Genomic DNA, 27,072 nt, shown 5'->3' on the forward strand with positions numbered 1-27,072 from the left:
GGATTTTTATCAATGCTTTCTTATTTTTTCCCCTATTCTTTCTCTCTTCAACGTAAAAGTTGAACTTACAATTCTGTAAAAATCCATGTAGTTTATTTTACAAATATTTTAATAAGTATTGCCCATTTTACATGAGTATGTCCCCGGCACAAATAATTATTTACTTTCCTTGCTCTTCTTTGTTTTCTCTGAAAAGAACAACCTTGGGATACATGCAAGCTAGCATGTGTTGGAACGATCAAAGCATTTGGACCTTGAGGAGAGCTTTGTATTCATTTCTTAGAGAAACCTCCCAGTTAGCTAATCTGTGTTTAGTGTGCTGTGTGTAATGTCCTTGCATAGAAAGAACAAACAGGATTTCTGTCAAAATGACTTAGCTCAAATTGAGATAACAGCAAACAAGGATAGAACAAAAATTAGATATCCACAAGGGAGGCAATGTTTGTGTGTCTCCTCTGATAATCTAATTAAATTGAAGTAAAATTGCAGCTAGTTTGGACGACTTTTTTTTTTTTTTTTTAGAAAATCAAAGCTGTAACGGCACAAGAAATAAGCATTTCAGTCCAGAGTTAGATGTTGCACACCGCTGAGTTCTCTGACCAATATCCAAAGCTGTAAGAATCTTCATCATGCTTCTTGTGACAGTACCAGGGTACCAGGTCTGGATCCACATCTGGCATTCGCCCAACCTCAGAATACAGGAAATAAGCACAAGCTTAATTCCCTTCTGGACCTGGAAGTGTCTGAGAAAAGAGATTCACTATTTAACAGGAGTATTTTCAGTAAGCTTTCATTCATGAGGCAACCTAGACTTTACCGCTGGACTGCAAAGTTAAGGAAAAAATTGCAAAAAAAAAAGATACGATGCTACTCAAAAGTCTTAGGATAGCCAAAATAAAATAAATCAGTAACTTGGAAAAAGTGTCATGCAAGTGAGGAATAAGATGTTGGAAGGGTTGTATGTGAAAATCTAAATACTAGTGTAGTTTTATGTACTGTTTCATGGTGTAGAAGGGGGGCCTGAAATACAGGACCTGCAAACTCTGCAACAGCAAGTAAATCTGATGAGCTATTGCTAACTTTTGCCACTCTGGTTATTGGATAATAATGAGGTCTGATCTGCATTCTCAATTAAAAATGTAAAGCCCATGTCTCTTTAAAGAGCTAAAAATGCCAAACTAAGGCAACAGTTATGTACCTCTATCTTTAAACAGAAAATCTCCTGCTTTTACTGTATATTTTTGTCTTGATTTACTGTGCAAGAAAAGAGAAGATACATTTTGAGAAGACAACATCTGTTAATAGAATTAAACTTGATGGCAGATGGTTTGGGGCAGGAGTTCCTTTCATTGGTCCAGAGAGTCGAGTAGTGATGTGCTCAGGAGCTGGTTCCCTGCTGCAATCAGTGACACACGTTGACAGTCAATCACAATTCTTCAGGAAGGGATGACTCCAACACTAACGACTCTAAGTTTGTTTAGTGCCTATTTCAGAATGTACCTTTATTTAGGTTTGGATGATTAATGAATTTACAAATCAGCCAACATTTCTTTAATGCTGACCTATTTATGGGTAAAAAAAAAATCATCCAAGTTCATTAAAAAATAAGATTTTGATATATGAACAGCTAAAATCTTTCTAGTTACAATTGCCATTTATCTTTTATTTCAAAAAGACTTATAGCAAGTAGTGTTTTTCAGTTTTCAGAAAACCTTTATGATTCTTTAAAAATACATCTTACTTTTAGCAAAAATAATTGAATGGAACTGAGATATCAAACTCCTGTCCTTTCATGCCCTCATACATTCACTTGCTGGATATTACTCTTTTAGTTTCAGCCACGACATGAGAGTATCAACCTCTGTTTGGCAAAAAAAAAAGAATACCGTTTTAAATCAAGTCAAGTCTATGTATGAGTTATTTTATCATTGGCATTTTCCAAACAATTCATTTGGTATTTAGTTTGTAGTGTTTGCAAGTATGAAAGAAAAGGTTTATTTTTAATAATTAATGTAAATTGGTTTAACCTGAAAGTTCCTGCAATACTACCTAGCATGTGTTGACAAAGCAGTTAGTTATTTCTCTTCTTTGGATAAGCTGAATAATGTGGAGCCTTTACTAATCATTCCTGGGACTTGTAGTTTATGCATATGGCCAGAGGACCATAGAGGAAAGGAAACTTGGTCATTCGTTCGAAAGAAAAAGGAGTAAAGTGAATGAAGCTGGTTTAGTTATATTTGGAAAAATTCAAAGGAACTAAGTGTTATTGGGCTGCTGGGCCACCACCATCTGAACAGTGCATTTTATAGTGATGTATAAAGGAATTAAACTATTTACTATTTTGTTTTTGTTTTGATCTTTGAAGAACTGAATAGAATGTGTCAACAAAATTTCTGTCTTGGAGTGAATTCTGTGAGGTTAATATACATTATTGATTCTGCCCTAAAGAGTGAGATTGCAGTAGTGAGCAGGGGCACTGGGAAATCATTGTGTGGGTTTAGGAAATATTGAAAAAAAGATTTGGCAACATATAAGGCTGGAAAGTTTCCTTGGCCTGAAAATAAGACCTACCTTTGAGCAAAAGCAAGAAACTTCATTGTTGATCTCTCAGTGCAGGTTTCCCTATGACACAGTCTTATTTCTTAATAATTTCTTAATAATTTCTTTCCTTGTTCCTTTCACTGAGTCTTGAACCAGATCTGCTAACAGTGATGATGGTGAAAAGCTGCAGTATTAAAAATTTTATGATGATTTCCAGGTGTTATTTATCTACTTGCTTCGTTATCTGCCCAGTTAAATCATTCTGTAATAATACAGGAGAAAAATGCACTTTTCTATTTCACTCAAAGTACTTCATACATTTTAATGCATTGAATCCTTGAATATCCTAAGACATAGGTTAATGACATACCTGCTTTAAAGCTGGAAACACAGAAATAGAGAAGCTATCATCAGCATATTTCAAGCATATATAGACTGTTAAATCTCCCATCAAAAAAATTAAAGCATACAAAATCAGTGAATTTTTTTGACAGTAAAGGTCAAACCGAGTAGGTAGAGCTGCAATGCAAACCCGTGGCAGCATCAGGGGAAAAAAAAAAAAAAAGGTTCACATTTTTGTTCTGTCTTTACTCTAAAAGGGTTCTTGGAAATAAATTGACATCAATTCCTTTAATAGGTAAAAATGTAGCACAGTATTTTTCAGAATAGTAAAAAGTAATCATTTTGACAATAATTTTGTTGGGGGTAAAAAAAAAGAATCATTTTTCATTTTTAAAGTTTGCTGGAAAACAAACAGCCTTTTAAATATTTGGAACAGAACTTGCAAGCAGCAATGCTTTTTGTTTATTTTAAAATATAGTGGAAAGTAACCAAAACATGACGCAGCTAAACAACTCTGTGTCATGGTTAGTTTTGAACAAAGAGAAATTTGAATCTTATACTCATTCTAAAACAACATAATGACAAGGCTAAACTTGAAACTGCAGTTTTAGATGGACATTTTTCTGGTATCTAGAGGAAATAATATAATAGAGAAGCTATAGAGGAAATAATATGTTTGTTCTGCTGTTTGTTTTTAAATGTAGATAGACCAAGTCAAGAAGTACCATTCAGCTCATCTGCTTACCCATTCCTTTTGGGCAGATAAGCAAAATACCTTGTTTTTTTTTCAGCAAAATTCTCGGATACAGTAGAGCACACTTGTCCCTTTCCTTGTACCCTATCTTCATCATGCTCAGGAGCTTTTCCCTAGCACTTTGAGGCTTCTCTAAATCAGTTTGCATTTTGCTGTTCTGGAACGCCTGAAACTAAACCCAAAACGTGCTTCTGTGCTTAGTCTGATAAGTAAGGTCTAGTCATTTTTTTCTGAGTAAAATAATTAAGAATAGGGGCGGGAAGGGAATGCCCTCCTGTATCATACTGACAATTTGAACGGAAGAACTTTGCTGTATCAAAAGGATTCCCCAGCCCAGGAACACAACACACGCTGGGAGGTTGTGGTTGTCCCTTCCCATTGCAGAGCGCAGCCTCCTCCATGGGGCCACCTTCTGCGGGGGCAGCCACCAGGGTCATTTCCACTTACGGTTCACAGGAATGATGCAGAATGGTGACTGATGGTGTCAACACTGGACGTGGTGCTTAACTCTCACATCTTCATCACACTCCATTGCCTGCTTCCTTGTTTTTATTCTTGTAGGATTTTTATCAGCCTCTGAAAAGGAGGGTGAAACAAAGAGATCATATTTTGCTTCAGTTTCTGAAATTTGGTCATTTTTTTCCAGACTTTCCATTTCATGCCGCTTGAATTTTATTAAGATCTCTTTACACAAAAGCAGATACCAGCTATATGATGCCCTGAGGGACCTGAAAGAGTGTTGCAAAACTCTCGAGATATTTTATTTCTACTCGAAGCTCTTTGGAAAATTGTGGAAGATTGTGGCTAAGGGTATAACTATCTTCTTAAATGTTTACAGCAGGGATCTTGATGTCCACTGGAATTTAGTACAAATTTTTTTTTTTTGTCTTTTAATTGTCACATCACATTGCTGCTGATGAAATAGTAGCTACAAAGTGAATAAAGTCTACAAAGCGAAATGCATTTTCTTTACTTCCCAGATTAGGCAAGGCTATTTTTGTTTCAGAAGTGTAGGTGTATCTAATGCCGGGAATCTGGTCTATTCTTAAAACACTGACTTTCCATTCAGCATCTCAGCTGATCTAAGAGTGTTCATCTGCATTTTCCTTCCCTAAGAAGCACTTCTGTTTCACGTGTTTCTTCTCTCCCCAAGCACACATATGCATACAATTTTAGAAGGAACTTCCTAAAACTGTGTACATTTCCAGTGTATGGAAAAAGCTTTCATAGGAGTTAGTAAGATTGCCTTAGATCTGCCTTGAAATCACAAGACATTCTTGAACTCTCAATAGTCTTTTACTCAACACAATAATCCTGTTTATAAATACAGTTAAGAATTAAAGAAATGTTATTAATAGTACAGTACTTAGTTTTGCTAATTCTAATTTGGACCAAAACCACTCTTATGGCAAATATCATTTTTCAAACAAGTCTAATATAATTGTGTGTTTCTGTTATATAGCAAAAGTATGTAGAGATTATTTAATTAAAATGATATATATACACACACACACACACCCCTTAATTTGACTTATTGGAAAATATTTTGGAAAATTTACATTTAATTTTACAGTTAAACAACAATCCAGAGTCTGAGAGACAAATTGTAAAGGTTTTTATTTTTAGAAACTTGTTAGAAAGTTGGGGTTTTAGGGACAACTTCTAAAATGATTAGCAATTTCATATGCCTGAGATTTTCAGGGTTCGTACTGGAGACATTGGGATAGACAACACTTTCTGAAAGAAAAATCAATGCCTTAAAAATAATGTAAGCAACCAAAATATTAAAGAAATTTGGTCTTTTAGACAAATGGAAATCTTCCTATTCTTGAAGGATGTTTCAATGGCTCGAAACATCAAATTTATATCATAGCTAACTCTGAAAATCATTATAGGAAGTATAAGATCAAATTAAAACATTAAATCAAATAAGTTTCAACTCTAAAATTTCATAAAGATTTCTTTATAAATGCAGAAATCAGACACACATTAGCTGTTACTGATGAAGCAATAACTAATTGTTGAAGGAAATGCTATTTATGCATAATTTTGTCTTTATCAGGATCCACATAAGGCAATGAGAATTGTTTTTTTATGATTCACTAATCTGAATATGTCAGATTGCACTGCTATTTAACACAGTATATACCTTTGAAGTTACTCAATAACCTGACATTAATGTTTACTCATACTCTATTTAACAGCCCTCTGGCTCATCACATTTACCACATACCACTCTTTTGTTTCTTAGAATAATGCTACAGGAATACCAAAGTTAAAGATAATATAGCATTTACTCCCTAAGGGCAATAAAATCATTTTATTTATGTAATATTTTTCATTATTTAAGCTTCTTATACAACAGAGATACTTCTGCTAATGCCAAATATACTCAGACAGAATGGCTTCTGAAATTATCAGGATAGCTTATGTTGCCTTACATAAATGTACTCCTAAAAGGACAGAGTTATATTTTAACACTCCTAATGCTCTATTTCAAAATATCTTCTTTATAGTGATCATCATAACAGCAACTTTTATTGGTCAGCATTCTGTTAAAAACTCAGCTTTTCAGTGTTGTGATGTGCTATGTACTTCTGGCATGAATTGGTTAAGAGAATTAAATTGAAGTTCTACTTACCAGTGCAGACACTTTAAATTGTGCTGTGAATAGCTGAGTGTATTACCTCAGGTTTTTATTTTATGATAAAACTTCTCTCTTACCGTTCAGAGGATGATTAAAACTGAATTTAAAGGTTATGTTCATCAAGTTCTGCGCACATCTCTTGGAATATGTCTCTCCTCACTGGTTAAAAATAATTTTGCAGATGTTCAGAATTCCAGAGTTTAACTATAAAAGTTGGCATTCTCTACTGCAAAGTATGCATTTTTTATAATAGTTGGATAAAAATGAAAAAGTACTAATTTTTTTCCTTCCATTCTGCTTTAATCTCATTTCAGGATGTGTGACACAGGAGAAGGGCTGTTCACCTTTCAGACAAGGGAAGGAGAGATGATATATCAGAAAGTTCATTCTGCAACACTGGCAATAGCAGAGCAACATGAAAGATTAATGATGGAGATGGAGCAGAAAGCACGGGTAAGTTACATTCACCATATTCTTATAAAAACTGAGAATCAGGAACCAAAGAAGTGTGCAGCATGGCAGTCCATTGATTCAACCACAGTAAGGCTACTAGCTGTGTGCCTAGGAAAAAGACAAACTTCATGATTTGTTTTTCAGAGTTTTCAGTTTTTTCAGAGTGCTACACAATGATGGTCATGTCTTTCTGAAATAGAAGATACCTTTAGCTACTCAGTCCATGGTTACCTTCCTGAAAGTTATGCCTCCATAACTCAAGAACATTCTGTTCTTTCTGTGTTTTTTTGGTTGGTTGGTTGGTTTTGTTTGGGTTTGTTTTATTTTAACACAAGAAAGAAATTATTTTCTCTACACTGTAGTAATTTGAAAGTGTATTTTAAGACAAACTCTACCTTTATATGCACCAGTGAAGAAGAAGAAAGGTGGGGGAGGCTAGGGAACCAGATCAATGCTCTTTCCTCTCAAATGACCACAATTCTTCACATATCTTTGACACTGTTTCCAGTTACCACCTCTTCCTTCCTTCCTTCCCTGACCTCCAGTGGATGTGCCCGCAGTCGCACAAGCATGACTGCCATGATCCTCTCCCCACACTCTCCATCACTGTCAAAGTACCTTGTTATGCTCCTGAGAAGGAAAGGAGCTGCTGTAGAGGCCAATTCAAAACTCCAGTGTTCAACTCCTGCTCATAATTACTCTCCAGAGAAGCCTATTTTTCTCTGTTTATTACAGAGGAAACTTGAAAGACTTACCTTTCTGTGACAAAAGTTCATCATATTGAATGCTCCCTTCAGATTTTATAAGTCTCTGAGTAAGAGCTGAGAGATGAGAAGGTATAAAATGTGGCTTTTTCTGTGGTTTGTGGAAAGAGATGGATGAGTTTTTCAACGAAACTAGCCCCAAAGTAGGAGCATGTGTAGGAAACTGGAGATTCACAAGCTTTGCTTAGAAAAAGTAGGAAGAGTTCACAATCAAGATTAAAATAAGTTTAGGAACCTACGAACAATTGTTAGAAATTCCAAAACAACGTAGGCAATAGAGGAAATTTTAAAGCTTGTCAAGTTGCAAAAGTCTTGGTAAAAAAATACTTAATTCTGCAAGGCAGGAAAGTAATTGAGTAATAGTGAAAAACAAAACATCATTATAAATGTGTTTGCTTTTAATGTGCCTGCGCTAGAAATCAGAAATGGAGCATTTTTGATGTTGCTATAATAAGTGCTTGTACCTGCATCCAGGGTTATGGAGAATTTTCCTTTCATGCAACTCATCTTTTAGGTCCTCCAACCATTGCTTGATAGCTTTGCTACATAGCAAAGTTGTTTCCATTCTGCCATAGGGTGAATTCCTTGAAGACTCATTTATGAAGTCTGTGGCCATATGGTACATAATATTGCACTCCGAGCGCAGACTGAGAAATGAAAATGAGTCATCATCCGTCCAGGGTACAAAGTACTTGCATCTTTGGATGAGTCTGTATGGTGATCTGCCTAAGGGCATCCGTACAGGCTTGTGATCTGCTGTAGGCTGCAGAGTTGCTACAGACTGTGAAAAAGTAGCACAAAAATCTTCAAAACCCGCCTGGACGCCAGCCTGTGCCACATGCTCTGGGTGTCCCCACTTGTGCAGAGGAGTTGGACTAGGTGATCTCTAGAGGTCCCTTCCAACCTTAACCATTCTGTGAAAAATATGTTTCTTTAATATTTAAAATGGTAATCTAATGTGAATTTTTTTTTTGAAGTATTGCCACCCCTGACTGAGGAGATACTGAACATTTAACAGGTCATCTACGTCTTCGATTGTACATCTACATCTACAGCATTTGAGCTGTATTTGTTCTAGAAATAGAAGTAAAAACTGAAGATAGGCCAAGTCAGTATTATTTTCCCATTTCAACTCTAACTGCATCTGCAATATCTAATGCCTACAGTTGCACCATGTACCTATGTATACTTTTCCCCTAAGATCTGACATTGAAATACAATCACAGAACAATATAAACAATATACTTTTAAAGCTACAAATGTCTTCTAAACATTCCTAAAGTTTGACCTTTTATCTCTTGTATTTATATCTCCATATTTGGGTCTGTTTTTGCTTTTTCTGTAATGAACATGTCATGTATAATTAAGAATCATTATGTTCACCTTTTTTTTTTTTTTTGATCATGAAAAGGTGAAAATTAAAGAAATTAGCCAAAAAAAAAGTAAGGGAAGACTAATGGTATATCCATTACTAAACAAAGAAAAGGGAAGAAATGTAAAGGTAGCTCCTTTTTTACTCTTTCCTTCCAATTTCAAGGAGTTAAATAGGAGTTAAATAGTTAACTGTTAGAAAGGAGTCATGAATTACGTACTCCTCCTAAAATGTTAGCACATTTTAAGTGATTAATATTCTTAAAGTTTTGTTTATTTTTTTTCTAGATTATAGTTGGCTGTATTCCAGTATTATTAAGAGTAACTAGACTTTAGAAAGGAAACTAAATGTTGTTTTTACAGAAGAAATCATGATGAAATGTATAGATTATGGTTAGTTATAGTATAGTTATATATAGTGTATATATATACACTATATATATATATATATATAGTATGTGTGTGTGTGTATATATATAGTGTGTATATATATATATATATATATACACTATATATATAGTATACAGTATATACTCCCTATATATAGTATAGTTATAGATGATGGTTAGTTTGTATGGTTATACAAAGTGAGTACCCTTACTCTCCACAACAGAAAACATAAGAAAACACCACCACATTCTGCTAAAAGAAGAAAGGCAAAATATATTATTGCTACAAGAAACTTTTCAGATAACGGTATCACAAGAAGCTTCAGACCAAATTGCTGTTTGTCGAGTATCTCTTCATACACAAATACTGCTTCAGATTATTAGGCAATACATTTATTTTTACCCTAATGAACCAGGTGCTGAAGCCAAGTAACTGCAGCACAACTGTGTTAATAAGGGCAAGACATGAGGAGGAAACAAATTCTTCCCCTGCTACATGCCAAATGTCATGGAGAGGAAGCAAAATTGTTCTGTGGCAGTTGATAGAGTATCAAGCTTTCTTTGTTGTCATCACGAGAAAGGCAGTTGTGTCAGTTTAAACAGATAGCACAATGTGCAGCTTTGTCTTCTGCCAGTATCCCTTTCAAATTATAACGTTGAGAGAAAGTCATGAAATATGTGATCAATGGTCTCTGACACAGGTTGGGTTTCTGGTTCGTTGTTGGTTATTGGTTCGTTATTTTACTGTGGTCAAAACAGGCTGCATTTTACTCAAACATCAAGACAGAGTAGAGATGGGTGGTAATTTAGTTCTTGTGCTTTTCTTGTGTTAAGTTTGAAACGTCACATTTGCAGAGCGGAATGCTTCATGTTCTCTTTATTTTGAGCAGTGAACAAGTTTGGATCAGAGCTAATACTGTATATTGGAAATTTTTTAGAGAAAGTGTTGTTTGTGTATTTACTTCCTTTTAATCTTTTTTTAGTGGACTTTTTATTTGTGGGTAGGGGTTGATATTAGAATGTTTTGTAGTGCTTTTACAGTATCAATACAACAACTTCGGTAAAAAGAATAATGATTTGCTATCTATTTACAATATTTTAACTTTTGTTATCTCAGAGTACCAATAGCTGTCATTTTACCCTCTGAATAGTTTACGTTCTTACATATCTCTTCTCTTACCCCATATTTTGAAAAATTAAGAGGCATTTAGAAATATGGTTCAATATTTGCCAGAATATTTACCAGTCCTGGAATCGAAAAAAAAGCGACAACCGCAGGAATAGGAAGAGTCCCCAGTAGCTGCAGTTTGACCTCAAGCATGGCAGATCCACAGTAGCCAACCATCCCATCCCTCCACTTTTAAGTTAGCTCAGATGCTAATCTGATTTAGCAAGTCAATTCAGATTGCTACTTAGACCAAAAAAAAAAAAAAGGTGAGAGACAAAAAGTAGAAAAAGGAATAATCAATTTTCTAACTGGTGAGTATCTTCCTTCTCAAAATCAACAGAAGATATTGGTTTTGGTGATCTTTGTAAAGGATAGAGGCTTGTGAAGGTCTCTTCCAACCTCAACTATTGTGTAATTCTGTAATTTCAGTTCTTTTTACACATGTGAATACAGTTACTCTCAATAGCACTAGTTTATCTAATCTCTCGATCATAATGAAAATGCACTTACAGTTATAAGGCATTAGAATTTAAGGCCTGATTTTCTGCATGCCAGCTTTAATCTTCTGCCCATTCAGCCCTTGCTGAAAACGCTCCTAATATAACTACCATACCCATTAATTCTGAGTGTACAGAATGTGGGGTTAAGAGCTACAGATTATTCACATTATGATTAGAGGTGCAAGGAAGGGCAGAGGAAGTCTACTGGTATATTTGTAACCTTATAAATCACTTCTTCAAGAATTGACTGTATTATGCAAAATCAGAAGAATAAAAATGTGTCTGTAAAACTAATTCTAAATAAGATATGCTAACGTTGATGTTAGCCAGATGATGTTAATCAAACATCATTAAGCCTGGAGTATAAATGCATGAAGAAAAGAAAATGCTGTAGGTTTTCCTACCTTATAATCACAGAATGGTTGAGATTGGAAGGGACCTCTAGAGATCACCTGGAGAGTCCAACTCCCGCCCCACTCAAGCAGGGACACCTAGAGCACGTGGCACAGGGTGGCATCCAGGAGGGTTTGGAAGATCTCCAGAGAAGGAGACTCCACAACCTCTCTGGGCAGCCTGTGCCAGGGAAATGTTCTGTGGCACTTGGCTTACTATGGACAGCAAGGCTACAAGAATAATGCCATTTTAGATTGTGATAGTTTTAATATTTAGCAGAAGATAAACACCTTTATAACGTACCGCATCTGCATATTCCTCTTCCATTCTTGTTGTTTACATGATGTGTCTCTAATATTCAGATTAAAATACGTGAATGAATCATCAAGATAGATTTCTGTCATTTAAATGAGCTAATATCAATGAGTTTGGATATTAAAAAAAAAAAAGTTATCAGGCAGGGAATAACAAATGTACCAAAGAAGGCAAACGTCAGGCAGTGTAACTAGACTGAAAGAGAATTTGGAGAGCAGGGCCATTAAGAAATAAGCCTGAAATTTTGGGTATAAGTATTCATTCTTTTGTTTGTTTTTGGTCTTCAGCAAATCATTTGATCTTTCTTTAATTCATCTGAAACAAGTTTAGAAGTATAATAGCATTTCATAGGTCTGGTCAGAGGATAAATATAAATTATATGGTTGTCAGGGATGGTATTAATAGGAAGATTGCAAATAGAATGAAAAATAACAATATAAATTGTCTTAGAATTAAAAAAAAGGAAGCTGGAAAAAGTAACGATATTAATTCCATAGTCAACTTTTAATTTAATTTTGTTCTGTAAACAAGTCTTTACTATGATTTTATTCACATATTTTAAATGAAATCTCAATCTAAACACTCATCAAAATTCTACCGAATACAGCAATATCAATAAACAAATCTAAAAATTCATTTTGCTTTCAATTTAAAATGATAGCCTCAATAAAAAGGCAAAACATATTCAGGGCTTATATATCTGGTTTATAGTTATATTTATGCCTTTTTGTAATGATATGCCTGTCTCCTGTTATTTTAAAGTTATGAAGGGTAGGAAAAGCAGGGAAACACATTTGAATGCTGCACTACACAGTGAACCCTATGATTAAATCAAATATTTAGTTAAAATATATGTCTTTGAGGCCCCATTTTGGGATTGCATTTTACTTAATTTAATAAAGAAGTGATGGATACAATAAACTGATAAGTGCAGTTGGGTCAAGTCAATATAGAGAGGAAAAAATGCAAGAATTCACTGATAGAATGTGGTTTGAGATTTCCATGTTACAACTCTTTGGCTTCTTACTGTGTTATGCTGTGACTCCAAATTCTGGATAAACTGATGTATTGAGGTCTGGATATATATGGTCATTCATGAACTCTTGCACTTTAGGTAAATATATAGTCTCAGGTGAGTTATTCATGTTAGCTCAATATTTTTCTATATTTCCCACCTGAAACTGTGGTACGATGTTGTTATATAATGTTTGTTTAGAAGCTGCTATTGCATTTTAATTTATAGCCCTATAAAAAGCTGGTTGCTTTATTATGGTGCATAGTTTATAAATTGCTTACTTAGTTCTCACATGCATTGTGAAGTTTATTACTGCTTCTAGAGGTCTTTGACAATTACAAACTAAAATTTAAATAGATTATCAGCAGTTTTGGCAAAGAGGACTTCTGCAGAAGTAAAGCTTTCTCCTCTATGCAATAGAAACCAATAATAAAAAACTAGTGTGTGAACATTCACATAGCGGTGAACATTCTACCCACTGGGACATCTTGGTCACTGGTGCATGTTGCCAAGATTAACATCCAAAACAAAAATTTTGCATTTTTTCTGTTGCCCCAGGACTGAGTTTTGTATCCCATGTTCATGCTAATATCATTAAATCCCTATGGAGTTCTTGATTCATTAAGCACATAATGTCATTTTTCCATGAGCATTTTCTGAGAATTGTGCCAATTGCCAATTTTACATTGTGCTTTGTTAGTCCTCAGGGTCAGAAAACAATTCATACCTAGAAAATGCAAATCCCAAAGCTGTGTAGCAGGTCTATTTTCAATATTTGCTGCTTCAGAAGAAAGTAGAGGATTTGTGAATATAGATTGGGTTTCAATAACTGTTAACGCGGTGCTTCCTCAGTTTGCAGCTATTTCATTTTTTAATCTTATTTGAAAGAAAATATTACATTGAAAATAGCTTTATTTCACTGGCATTTTGTTTTCAGGGAAACATACTCATGTCCAATAACTAGCACTGAAATAATGCCATAACCTGCTAATCGGGTATCACTGGCTTCCTCAAAGAAGATATTTCGTGCTGCTCATTATTTTTTTCTAACTTCCACTGCCCCTCACTATGGACTATGGTTCTATAAAGTCATCATCTTTACCTCCTCCTTTTCTCTGTCAACTGCAGGAATCTACTGTCCCCTACCTGCTCCCGTATGGGCAAGGGTAAAACAAGGTGCAAAGCCCTTCTACACTGGCAGAAGCTGTAGATGGTGGTGGTGGTTGTTCAAAGTTGGCTGTCTGCTTGAATAAAGAGGCAGCAGCAGGAATGTCTCTGCTATGGTAGCAAAGCAGAAAGCGGGTGTTTTTATGCACTGGTAGAGTTGGTTGGAGAACAGAGCAAGTGTTCAGAGACATTGCAGACAATGTACACTGTGTAGGTAAGGGGACTGGGGAGCCAAGAAAGCAAAATATTGCATGTTTACAGAGTTATCAGAGTGGTTGGAAAGGCACCACCGAGGTGAAATTCATATTCGCTTTTAGAAAATGCAAGGAAGCAAAGAGCTGAAGAACTTTCCCTGAACAAAATTGATTATTTGATTAGTGGTCTTATTTGCTAAAGACATGGGTGATATGAATGATAAATTAGGAAGGGTTGCTGTAATTACGCAATGGTTGTTGCATGCCTGACTGAACCCTATTTGGCTACTCCCAGCCCTCCCCTTAAGTAAACTCAGAAAAGCACTTAATATGGATGGGAAGTTTTCTTTGGCATTCTGTACACTTGAAAGGACTTGCTTGTATAGCTATGCTTGTAGATTTGTATCATTAAACTCTCTTGCAGACAAGCAGGTTATGTTGATGTTTTACTAGAAAAATAATTTTCAAGCCAGTTCTCCAGCTGGCTCATTTTATTATTAAGCTCATATCTACTATTCTGAGAAAACTGTTTCTTGTAAAATAAGCTAAAGTAGCCTGTAGAGTTCCTGTTATTATTAGTAAAAATAATAGCTGATGAAGCCGCACGATGCTCTCATGAGACAGGTATTATTATAGTAATTATACTAATGAGTAAAATGAAGCACAGAAAGACTAAGGCCAAATTCAACTGAGTGTGAATTGCCCAAGGTCACAGAGCAATCAGCTGTACTGCTGGGAACAGCACAACAACAAAACAACTAAACAAATCCTGAATCATGGTCAATTACTTATTCACAGAAGAATTAACTTTTGAAAGTCTTATTTTTCACATGGATTTCCTTGGTCTTCCGAACAACAGTATCGTGCTGTGTCTTTTGTCAAACAAGTCCTTCCTCTGTTCAAGCAACTCTGTTCAGGAGTTCTTTATAAAGCATTAGGGAATTGTTAGGGCTTTGATTAATATAGGACTTTGTTATCAATGATTTACAGAGGGACATGGTCCTATTCAGAGAACAGAAGATTTATAAAAAGTAATAATCTGCAAGGGGATCAGAAACTCTCATAGTAGTCCTAAAGTTACTCTGTAAATCCCTTCTGTGCATTATGTGCTTTGGCTCATCAAGTACCTGTTCGTAGCACAGAAAATAGGTGAAGTCCACCCTTTATAGTCTTTATTTTTTTCTTTTTCTCCCCTTTTCCTTTTCTTTCTAAAGATGGCAAATCTTTTAACTCAACAATCTCTCTGATTACACTGAGACTTCTGATATTTAGCATGCTAAAAAAAAAATCCTTGAAATATGGATGCTTTTCCTAGTACCGGCTGTCTTTTGATGTATATTAGTCAAAGCCTGTCAAGATAGGGATTGTTTACGTTCCTTTTGTTCAACCTTGGATTCTTACATCACTGATAACCCATGTATGAATGTAGCCATGCTAATAGCTTGTGTTTTTCAGATATTCACTGGTTCCAGAAGAATGCAAGAAAGTTAAATATGCAGAGCAGTCCCTAAGCTGTTGTTTCAGTGTTATTTCACTTGCGATAGTAACTATATTGTATAAAGCTGTGCAGCAGCTATAGCAAGCAAAATAATGTTGGATTAAGACATTGGCACAGCCCATCTCACTATCTCTTTATTTTCCCATCCTAATGATTACAGTATCAGGAAAAAATAGATTGGAAGAGACCTCTGCTGGTCACCTAATCTAAACTTCTGTCATAGAAAAGGATACCATCAAAGACTAGATCAAGTTGCTCAGGATCTTATCTAGTCAAGTTTTGAAAATCTCCAAGGATTTGGGCTCTGGGCACATGTTCCAGTGCTTGACCACTGTCACTGTGTTGAATTTTTCCACATTTCTTTTTGGAACCTCCTGTGCTACAGCTTGTGGCTACTGCTGCTTGCCTTTTCACTGTGCATCTCTGATAACCCATCTCTGCCACTGTCTCAGAGAAAGAGACTCTGCATTCAGATGTCTCTTAGCCTTCCTTTTCTCATATTAAACATGCAGATACTGCTCCCATCAGGTATTCATTCTGTCAGCATCTATTTCTGCAGAAGTAGCTACCGGGCAGGATTCACATGGAGGTGTAGTTGGCTAGGTTGCTGAATGCAGTACAGTGGTTGCAATTCAAAATCCATGGACAAATCAGTATGGGCTCTGGTTTATACTAAAAAGAGCTAGGCTTTCTCCATTATTCTCAATAATTTCATTGTAGGGTGCAGTGGAAAAGTTGGAATTGCTACCAGCTGAGAAATTTGGTTGTTTTTATGAAGCCCTTTCTGTAATGTTTCCCACATACTGCCCCATGATCACCTTTCCATGTATTTTCTATTACATGAGGCAAAAGCCTGATAGAGTTGCAGATTCCCATGGCAACAAGCATAATTCTACTTTCCTTTGTTTCGTGCAGCTGGAAGTCACCAGCACGGAGGCAAAGGGCTGCCCTGGGAAAGGGCAGCACAGCGTTTCCAAAGGAGAGAATTACGGGGTTTGTGGTCGGGCAACTACGGCATCTCCAGTAGCGGGGAACATGAACCAGGGCAAAATGAAAACGCTGAGTTATTATTGGTAAATGAAATTAAATGGCAGAATTTGACAGCTCTAGGATTTATTGGTCTGATTCCCATATGTTGAAAGACACAGCAATTTGAAACATGTATGTCTCCTGCTATTCGATTTGGTTTCCTAATTTGCAGTTGTTAATGTTATATAGGTAGGTCTGCACCATTATAGATCCTAACCAGTTTTACTGGCTTCCTTTATATGCAGACTTTGGGGCTGCAGAGAGTCTTGTTCTTCATGTTAAGCTGTTTGGGGACAAAAAAAAATACTTCCAAACACACCTAATGTGTATTTATTTAGTAGAAGCACTTGTTTTGCTTTTGCATGATTCACTATTACAATGTAATACAATCTGAATATTGAGTAATGTCAAGAATTCTCCGTCCATATTCATCTATATGTGATCATGGTGCATTAATGCACACACTGAAAAGGATTAGTCTGTTATTTTTAAATGCCGCCATCACAGCTTATTTGAAACCTGCGAAAAAACACTGATAGTAACAGAGTTAGTGAAATATATAGTAAAATAATGAATCTAAAATGTTTATTTCTGCATTCATATACATACACAGGTTTGTTTTGTCTCAAAATATATAAAAATATAGCATTTTTCAAAATCAAAACCAAAATTTCAATTGAAGACTACTGATTTGGTTTATCCTTCAGATGGAAAGACTTTATTAGCAAGCTTGTGATGTATTTGCTTTAATTTGCTTTACTTTGCATAAAGCAAGAGTGAATTCTCTGAATTCAGATTCTAGTATTTTGTTACCAAAACAAGTAAATGTGCCTTAGAATTCCACCTTTTCAGTCTCAGACTCCAGTGATCTTTTCACAATACTCAAGTAAACTTTGCCTGAACAGGGACATTCTGACTTCATCCTTTACTTTTCCTTTCTTGCAAAATACCCAAGAGATTTTTTGGAGACTGATCTTTACCAAAGGGCACCATTTTTATGCTATCACTCTTCCCTTATCACCTCTCAAACTGGCTGGGACCGTTCCTATGAAGTCAAAGGACTCTGAGGTAAGATCTTGAGGACATGGCACTTCGGGTGTCCCGGATCCCTCTTTTTAGTAGTCACCGTACTTTGGGCAAGTGCTTGTTTCAGAAGCAAGTTGTGAAACAATTTGTTTACTTTGAAATATTCTCCAGTGCCAGTTAGGCTGAGGTCGGACATGAGTAACATTGTCAGAGAGAGGGATATGCAGCAGAACAAGGACAGTAAAAAGCAGAGGAAGGAGGATAGGCTCTTAAGCTGGCACTGATGTCAAACCTCTGTATTTTTGACTTTGACTTGACATACCCCATGAAAGATAGTCATATGGAATACCCTAAATCTCAGGTTGAATTCCCCTGAGAAAGACTTAGTCTTCGTGAAACATGCCAGTCTTTTTGGACTTTCTCTTTCTTGGTCTTTGCAACTGTTGCGTTTCAGTTGGTTCTTTCCTTCTTTTCCCACCACAGCTGATTTATCTCTAGTTTTTCAGAAGAGAGACCTGACACATTGCCTTTTCAGTTTAAAAATTGCTCTTTCATTCTGGAGATCAAATGTTGCTTTTGGCAAACCAGATATTATCTCCTGTACTTAACTGGTCTGCTATTAATGTCTAATATTTCTATTACTAGTACTATTAATTCAATGAAAAAAAAAAAAACCTACTCTCTTCCCAGCCCTGCCATCATTGACTCATATTTTATATCACCCTCTAACAAACATTATAGTGGGACTGATGCAGGGGCCGATGGGACTGATGATTCATACATGTTTCTAAAATAATACAAAAGAATAAACGAGTGTTTCAGTGGTGAACTGCTTGAGATAAACGACCTCTAGAGTATATCTTTGAAGGTTATTCTAATCCAATATAGTTTAAGCTGATCTAAATCAGTTCTGTCCATCCCCATCACCTTTCTCTTTTAAGTGTCCATGAGACTGTGATTCACTTTCATTTTTGACTTGAAGAAAAAGGTTGGGCAGGGGGGGAGGATGTTGTTCTGGATTTTTTTTTTTTTTGAGGGGAGGCATTTTTTCTCTGATCCTCTCCCATTTCCTACCTAGAAATAGCTACATCTTTAAATAAATACACCAGTACTGAACACTTTCAAAATCCAACCCATTTTTATTTTTTAAAAACTGAACATTTTTCCCCGAAGCTTAAAGAAATTATTTTGTCATTCTACTCAGTGTTATCCTAAAAATGTATATATTTGCAGATCAACAGACATCCATCTGCAGAAGTCTGTTTTTCTTCACCTCCAGCATCTCTTTTCATTTTGGTAAAGCATCCATTTAATGGTAACAGGAAGGACAATCAATATCTGCAAATACTTTCTGTGCACTACTGGATTCCCCATTAAATACATTTATTGAACAAATTAGCAAAACCTAGCACTATGATACAGACTCCTACCTTTTTAGTTATGTTTTTTTTTCCCACTAAGAGATACTGTAGAGCCAAGGTCTGAAATATTCTCAGCTGTGCTTATGCCAGCACCAACTCCTATATTGCTAGCAAATAGTTTTAGGCAATGAAGACTGAATAAAGTATTTCAAATATGTCCTATGAATAATGAAATAGCCTAAATCTTGTAAAGATGTAAGAACCTGACCTTCTGCCATCACTGTAATTAGTATCATTCCCATGGATGAGAAATTTCTTTCATGAAAAAAAGAAACAAAACCACAATTTTGTAACAGAATATGGGTGAAGACACACACCTTGTGATATTCAAATAATATAATCCGGATACACTATAAAATCCATCTATTTTTCTCTAAATTAATCCTTTCTGTCAGACAAAAAGAAAATGTTTTATTATGAGCTTCCAGAGGGTAAAAAGGAAAAAAAAAAAAAAAAGGCTTCTGCCAGAAAAGCAGAAAAATGGCCCAATTCTAGTGTGGCCAAGGAGATCGGGGGCGGGGGAAAAAAAAGTCAATCACTTCATTATTCATACATAATACTATTCCACAGCCAGAGAGTAATCATCCTTGGCACTGCAAAGCACTATTATTATTTTGAGTATTTTTTTCTCCATAATTGAATAAGAAACTCCCTCAAAGGTCATTACAAGTCTAGAATAGCTCCTGAAAACTTGCATGCTAGAAATATATTATTATAAAGGTTGAAATAACAGAAATAACTTTTATAGCTAGCTTTTATATAGGTCTTTTCAGAAAAAAAAAGCATAAATTTGTGATCCTGTGCCAATATTGTGCATTCTGTCAGGAACAGCGTGCTGGTTAAAAATGCAAAAAGAGACATAAAGCCAGCAATAGTAAAGAAAAGGTATGCTGATAGCTATTTGTGTTTATATATTAGTCAACATCTTCAAGTAATGAACACAGTCCAAGTAATACAGGATTATTTCATAATCAACCTAAGTGAGGTTGTTTAAGGTTATGGGAAAATCACAGAGTCAAGTAATTATTAATAATACATTATTAAAGAAAAGATTGCACTGATTAGACATTCATAGGAATATATCCTGCATCCAATTCTATTAAGCATTTTTTAGAAAACTTGGATGAAGGCACAATCTTTTATTAAATCTGCAGATCTTAACATGGATAAAACAATATGGAAGTGGGTTATTTAAGAGAGTTAGAATTGAGGATGACCAGCTGGATAAACTGCTTGGAAGAAAAAAATAAAATTCAATAGAAATGGACAAAACTCTATGCTTTAGAAAGAATAATCTACCTCGGAGTAAAGGATGGGAGTTTTTTTTTTTTTTTGTAGAATAGATCTGTGTGCCCTGGTAGATTCTCAGATGAACAAAAGGCAACAGGGTTTGCTATTGTAAATAAAGGTAAACATGACACTTCTTCCTTAATCATTATTTAAAGTCTTTTTTTTTTTTTAATAGATGTTTTACATCTTTTCTCTTGCTTATTCTATAACACAAGCTCAGCTGATGCTACCACTTAGATTGTGTGATCCTTAAAATCCCTAAATGCTAGTCATTCCTCTTTGTGAATGCAAGTGAAATGAATCAATATTTTTCTATTCTCAGCTAGTGGACAATTGATAAGTGAAATATATTTCTTGACTATTCTTCATCTTCAAAGCATAACACAAAATAGAGCTTTCTTTAGAATTATAAAGAAAAAGAATCTAAATAGTGAAGGAGATTTTATTCCTTCTTCTACACTATTCTTTAATTCTCATTAATTTTCTGTGACCTGGTTCTCTTCCTATTTATTTAAAAACTGTAGTGAGAAATGAGCTGGTCTTTTTTATCCATAATAAAATAACCTATTTGCAAAATGTATCTGTAAAGAGCGACTTCACTCTATTGCAGGCTAAAAAATTGAATGATCTGTTTATTGCTCTGTTTTTCTCCCCAAGCCAAGCATTATTTTCTGTCACTTTCATTCTTTTGACTTTTTTAACGTGAAAGGAAAACAAGAGAATATTATGCTAAACAGATCAAAGCTCAGAGTCCTAATAAATTTAATAGGTTCCATTCTTGGAATTGTATTCTTAACTGAAATCAGAGTAACAAATATATTTAACTCACTGGAGTTGGCCTATGGGAATTAAAAGTAAATTTAGCCTTTAAGCCTTGTTTCATGAAAGAACAATAATGAAAAATATTGAGAACAACCTACAGTGAGGCATTTATAGATTTTTTTTCTTGTTTCTACTTTAACCAAATAGTCCTTTAAGAATTATAAAGTTGTCATGGCAATGGAAAGGCGTTTTATGACTAAAGATTTTGGATAACCAGGAAAGAAAAGCAGTGTTCACCATGCAATTCAAATAACTGGAGGAAACCTAACCTCTGTGCAAATTCTTATCAGATAAAATAAACATTTCAATCAAGATTTTTTTTTATGTTCCCACCAAAAAATCCCCGGGTTGATGTGAAACTGATGTATTCATTTCTACTTTTATTTTCATCCCAGTTCTAATTACACCATCATTTTCTCCCTCATAAACTGGGCGGAAAAGTCTGAGTTATGTTTTTTGTTTTCTTAAGTCGTACTACATTTGGGAAATATTTGTAGCAAAATCATTCTAGATTAATATTTTAGTTAATGCTACATTATTGTATTAGCATGCTTGATTTGGAATACTAGTTTTGTTTTTCTCTGTATTTCTGTACCTAGTCACAAACGATTAAGATATGTTCCTTTGCAGAGGAAAGCATTTCTGTTTTTCTAAGTGCCTGTGCTACCTCTGCTATTATGAGCTGCTTCTGAACAGCTGATGTTAATGCATCTGAGTCTGTTTTGCTGGATCCTGAGAAGAGTGCTGGTGTTGCAAGTACACTACCCAATGGTGACCTATAGAAAACGGGATCCATGTGGAGAAGCTTAGATTAAATTTTGTAAGTAAGTAAGTGATATGTAAGGTTGAGGAGATAGGGGAAATAATTTGTAAAGATAGGTTAAATTAAAGGCAGGAAAAAATAAATGTAGGAAATTTAAGGTATGTATGTTTAGAGATTAAAATGAAAGGTTGTTTACTTGCTTTTCCTTAGGGAGATGCTCTCTGAGTTAGCTGATTCAGAAAAAAAAGATTGAGCAGAAGTTTTTTGTTCTGGGGATTTTATTTGTTTGCTTGTTTGTCTTTGTAAGAAGACAAAGGTAAGAAAAGTATCTAGGATAAGGACTTTAAACTTATCCATCATGATCTCTTCCGATGATAGTGCGGAGCAGTAGGAGCCTCAAACCTGAGAGGCTAATTATTTAAAAAGTAAACAGTTCTAGATCATCTTTCCTGATCTGCATTCTGCATATAGTTTTGGGTTTTTTTTTTTTTAACATTGTTAAATAACAGGATCATTTGAACTTGCAGAAAATAGATCCTGAAATAGATCTCTGCACATTACGCTGCAATAAATAATATGGCAAAAAATTATATACCAATGTGTTTTTAAGTGATTTATCTATGTTTATATGGCTGTTTTCTTCGCACGTTGACTACAAGTTTTTCTCTAAAACACCCACTGTCTGGCACATGAGATGTTCTCTTAAAAAAAGTAAGTCTCTGCCAGTTTATTTTTCAGTTTTCTGTGGTAAAATCTGATTTTTTTTTTGTGAAGGGTAATTTGTAATTTGCTCTGTCATTGATTATCACTTTCATTGATTTTCCACTTGCATTTGACCATTAATATGTGTTTTTTCAATATTGATATAAAAGATTAAAAGGAAAATCTCAATTAATAAGAATCTAGAATCTAATAAGATGAACTTAATGGAAAAAGGAAATTCATGGAGAAATAAGTCTTCAATTGTAATGTTTATATTTTATGGTATATATGGTTTATATCTCATGTTAAAATGAATTGACATTAAAAGATTTTTATTCTTTTTCTAAACATGATACTTTCATTAAATATAAAATGTTTTTCTCTCTGTAGAATGCCCAAAGAAATTTAGTTCATCTGTGATACTAGCATACATGAGGTGATACTTCTTGTCCAAATGTTGGTATCAGAAGTTGTTCTCATATTAGAGAAACTGAGAAAATACAGTACTGCAAATGCTTCCATTGTGATTCTTGTACCTCAGTGCTTCTTACTTTAATTTATGGCAAGAATGGATTTTAAGTCTTTTAAAGCCTTTAGCTCTGAGACACTGAACCATAGCAAAAGTGTTTTTCCTTACTGGAATTAATTTGTTCAGAGTGTGTACCAATAAAGAGCTTTGTCTATTGCCTCAAGACTAGAATTTAGTTTTTTTGTGAATAAATTACAAGGGAATCATTTGTATATTAAAATTAATTAATATTATCTATTTTTCCTACCCTACAAAGCCTTGTTATACTAGCATAGTAAAATAACTCGCAGAATAATTCTTCTGCTGTTACTAAATGATTCGTATTCCATGTTTCCATTGGTGGCCTGCACTAATGAGAAATTAAATTTTATATTTGGCAATAAATGAGCAGAAAAGAACTAGGAGTCATTCTGCTGATGATTCTCAAGAAGGCAGCATCTTAGGTAATTATAATAGGTTGCTCTGACATCAAAATTGGTACACATCAGTGTGTCTTAATACTCAAAAATGAAATAATCGTAGATCTTTTGGGTGTCCTGCCTCCAGGGTGTTATTATAGAATATCATCAGTCTGCAGCTGTAAAAATGACTTTTTGAATGTGTCATTATGTTTCTGAAGGAGGAATCTCTTGGAGTTTTTCATTAGCCTGCAATAAATGACCCAGAGCTTGGATAGATACCTTCTGTGCTGCAGCTGGACTCACTGAAGATGTGGGTTTCAGACACAGCCCGTCAGAGATCCGCTCTCACCTTCCTGGCCTTGTTCCTCAGTGTAAGGGGCTTTCCCCTCTAGCTCATTAGACATGGAGTCTAGTGTTGATCCTCCCAGCCATCCCGTGACATGCTCCACAGAGTATTAGTGATTTGTTAGATTCTGCAAACTACCGTTTAAAAAATATAAAATGCAACAGTAGTTTGCAGAATCTAACCCTGGCTTTAAAAAAATGTAAAATGCACAGCCAGAGATGCATAAATTTTGCAGATAAATTCTGTTTTATTAGGGATGAGAGATAGATTTCTCCAAAACATTGTCTGTTTTCAAAATTCTCTGTCCCTCCACTTTCTCTGTCCCCAGGTTGCATCTTTAGAACATTTGGAGACAGAACTCCCTTTATTAAAGTCTACGTTGCTGCCACAGGTTTCTCTGGCCTCGCTCCTGTATATATGCACACTTACCATGCAGCTCACTGCTTTGGTAGATCAAGCCTCCCTGACTGGGGAGATTTGCTCTTGAGGCTATAACCTGCAACTGGTGTTGAGATGCTGGCACTTGAAAGGTAGCTTAGGAGGTTAATGACTTCAGGTTACTAAATCTCTGCTAGGTTGCTCAGATGTTGTCTGAACATCTTTCTTGATAGTCTATCCAATTTGCAGGTAAAATAACTAGAAAGAAATACAATTGTTGGGGGGTTCAGATTTCAGATATATTCTAATTGGTCACTGTTGCAAAGTTTCAGAAAAAAATAACAAAATCCTGGCAGCAGCAGAAGTAGCTGTAGACAAATAGGGACATATTCCTATATGTTAATAAACCTCTGCTTACAAACTTAAACAACCAAGCATGGATATTCAAGTCTCTTGCAAGGCTTTTCTGAGTGTTTACAGTGCTGACAGTGCTGATGGATATTACACGCTGTAAATGATAATATAAAAAATATAGTAATTCAGTAAATTGTGTTTTCCTAACAATGCTGGTGCAATTCGAAGTCTAGAGATTTAACTTATCAAGTGTAGTCATGTATGATCTGACATTTGTTTGCTTTTTTTTTTTAAGCTCCAGACCAGTCTGTCTGAACCAATGACATTATCCAAGTCAATCTCCCTTCCTCGCAGTGCATACTGGCATCACATCACCCGGCAGAACAGCGTTGGAGAAATCTACAGTTTACAAGGCAAGCGTCTTATAAATAAATGCAATGTCCATTAGCTTCCTTCCATTTGATCAAAATTTATGCAAATTGCTTTTTGTTTGCATTGGTTGTTTTCTCTCTATTTCAGTTTATCATTTGTCAGCAACCTCAGCAGGATTCCCAAATCTACATAAAGCAGGTTTCTTTTAGTCATTTCATAAACTAGTGGTGAAAATTATTCCCCAAATCACTACATAAAAATGGATAGCCAATTTGGCACAATGTAGCTTCTCACTAGCTAATGAATGCCAGAGTGTTTTAGTATTTTTCTTCCAATAAGACTGTGTGTGTATTTCAGAAGCTAACCTCAGGGTGCCCAATTAAATCTACATAAAGTGGCTGTATGAGTTTCAAGATTAAAGCAAAATAATTCTAGGAATAAGAGCTACTGTGGGTGAATTTGCTTAGAGAGCCATATATATGGTCTGCTTTGTTTGGCAAACTTACATGTCTGCTATATGTATATATGTTTGTATATATATATCATCATTTTCTGTCTCCAATTCTCTTTGGTTGGACTCTAAGGTATTTGTGTAAGAATTTAAATGTGATAAATAACATTGCTCGATGATGATTTACTTCTCTTAAGCTGAAATTGATTGATATCTTTTAGGAGATTGAACTTTTTATTACATTTAAATTGTAAACCTTAAGTAACAGTGCTTTTTCACTTCAAAAAAGAACAGGCTTTTGTCAACATACTCCTTTGTGTTACTTGACAAAGCCTTAAGTATTTCATTTCAATTCTTTCTTAATGTGCTGTTTGCCTAATCAATTTACAGTTATGATAGAAGGTTAGAAATTGCTCAAAAACAACAGTATCTAGTCCAAGAAATGTATTACTTAATTACTTTCATAAAACTAAGTGAAATGCAGGACATAAATGAAAGATCTGAGATGTTTTACATTGTAAATTGTCACAGAAATTGAAGAAAATACCTTCCAGAAGTTGTCTGTGAAAAATGTTGTACATCACCTTAAATGTTATTCCTCATATGACTGATAGTTTTGCATGAACATGGTAGAACTTGAAAGAAAAGATATATTTGTAGATCTGTTACAGTTAGTCTTGTTATATTCTTGATGGACTTTCCCTTTGGCCAAAGGATGAAAAACATGCATTATAATTACAAAACGAGAAGTATTTGGAATGTTTTTCATTCCTTGCCATATCTTTTGTGTCTTGTAAATGACAGTTTTAATTCAGTATAATTCAGGAAAGCTAAACTTTGAATATAAATCATATCTCAACATGTGTATCAACTGGCTTTGCAGGAGGCAGCATGTTGGAAGTGTATTATTAGAAACACAAGAATTCCACTTTGGGGAAGTATGCAGATTTTATTCACACTCCCACTGAAACACAAGGTTAATAAATCCTGAATCTAACTCAAATTTTTCACTTCTCTTACATGTACTGTGGTGATTGAAACTTTTGAAAGTGTGCTGTAGTAGATCTCAGGAAAGACTAGTTCAGTTTTATTGGTGAGCTAAGAAATGCATGCAAAGGGCAGTGTCCTCTCCTTCTGGTTACTCGAGTTTGACATGCAGTAATATTACTCTTCATAGTGAAGACCTCTTTGAACTGCCTGCAGCAAAGCTTACAACCGATTAAAGGTGAAGTATTCGTGCAGAAGCCTAAGGGAGCATGACATATCCCTTTAGCTACCTGCTCATGTTGGTAGTCTTTGTGCAGCAGACAAGGGTGGGTAGAGAGGGAGCAGAGTGTGAGCATCACTTCCACACTCTCCTAGGACAGCAGCCAGCTGAGATGGGCTGTTGCCATGGGAAAAGTCACTTTCTGCTGCTCTTCTCCTGTATGTGTGAAAAGGCAAGCTACATCTGCAGAAAGGACATGTTTTCTCCAGACAAAAATCCATCAAACTTTATTCTGCACTTCACGTGCATTTATGACAAAGCTTTTTACATTCATGAAATGAACATGGTAATTCCACATTTTCCTCTGAATATCTTGTCAATTCTAAAATGAATTTACTTGGGTGGTGCTTACCCATATCCAAATTATTGTCAGTATCAGTAAAACAACATCCAAACTCAGTGCTAAATAC

The 27,072-nt window shown here is 35.1% G+C and overlaps 1 protein-coding gene across 1 annotated transcript in view; it reads left to right on the top strand.

Moving 5' to 3' along the window:
• DOK6 (docking protein 6) overlaps positions 1-27,072 on the top strand; it is a 230,938-nt gene that overhangs the window by 165,081 nt on the left and 38,785 nt on the right. Inside the window, exons 6-7 of the mRNA XM_088535650.1 lie at positions 6,599-6,737; positions 24,868-24,985. Coding sequence (XP_088391776.1) covers positions 6,599-6,737; positions 24,868-24,985 — 257 coding nt within the window. The remainder of the gene's footprint in view (positions 1-6,598; positions 6,738-24,867; positions 24,986-27,072) is intronic.

The sequence above is a fragment of the Tinamus guttatus genome, unplaced genomic scaffold (assembly GCF_059628265.1).
Source record: "Tinamus guttatus ecotype Peru unplaced genomic scaffold, ASM5962826v1 Tinamus_guttatus_pri_ptg000639l, whole genome shotgun sequence".
NCBI lineage: Eukaryota > Metazoa > Chordata > Aves > Tinamiformes > Tinamidae > Tinamus > Tinamus guttatus.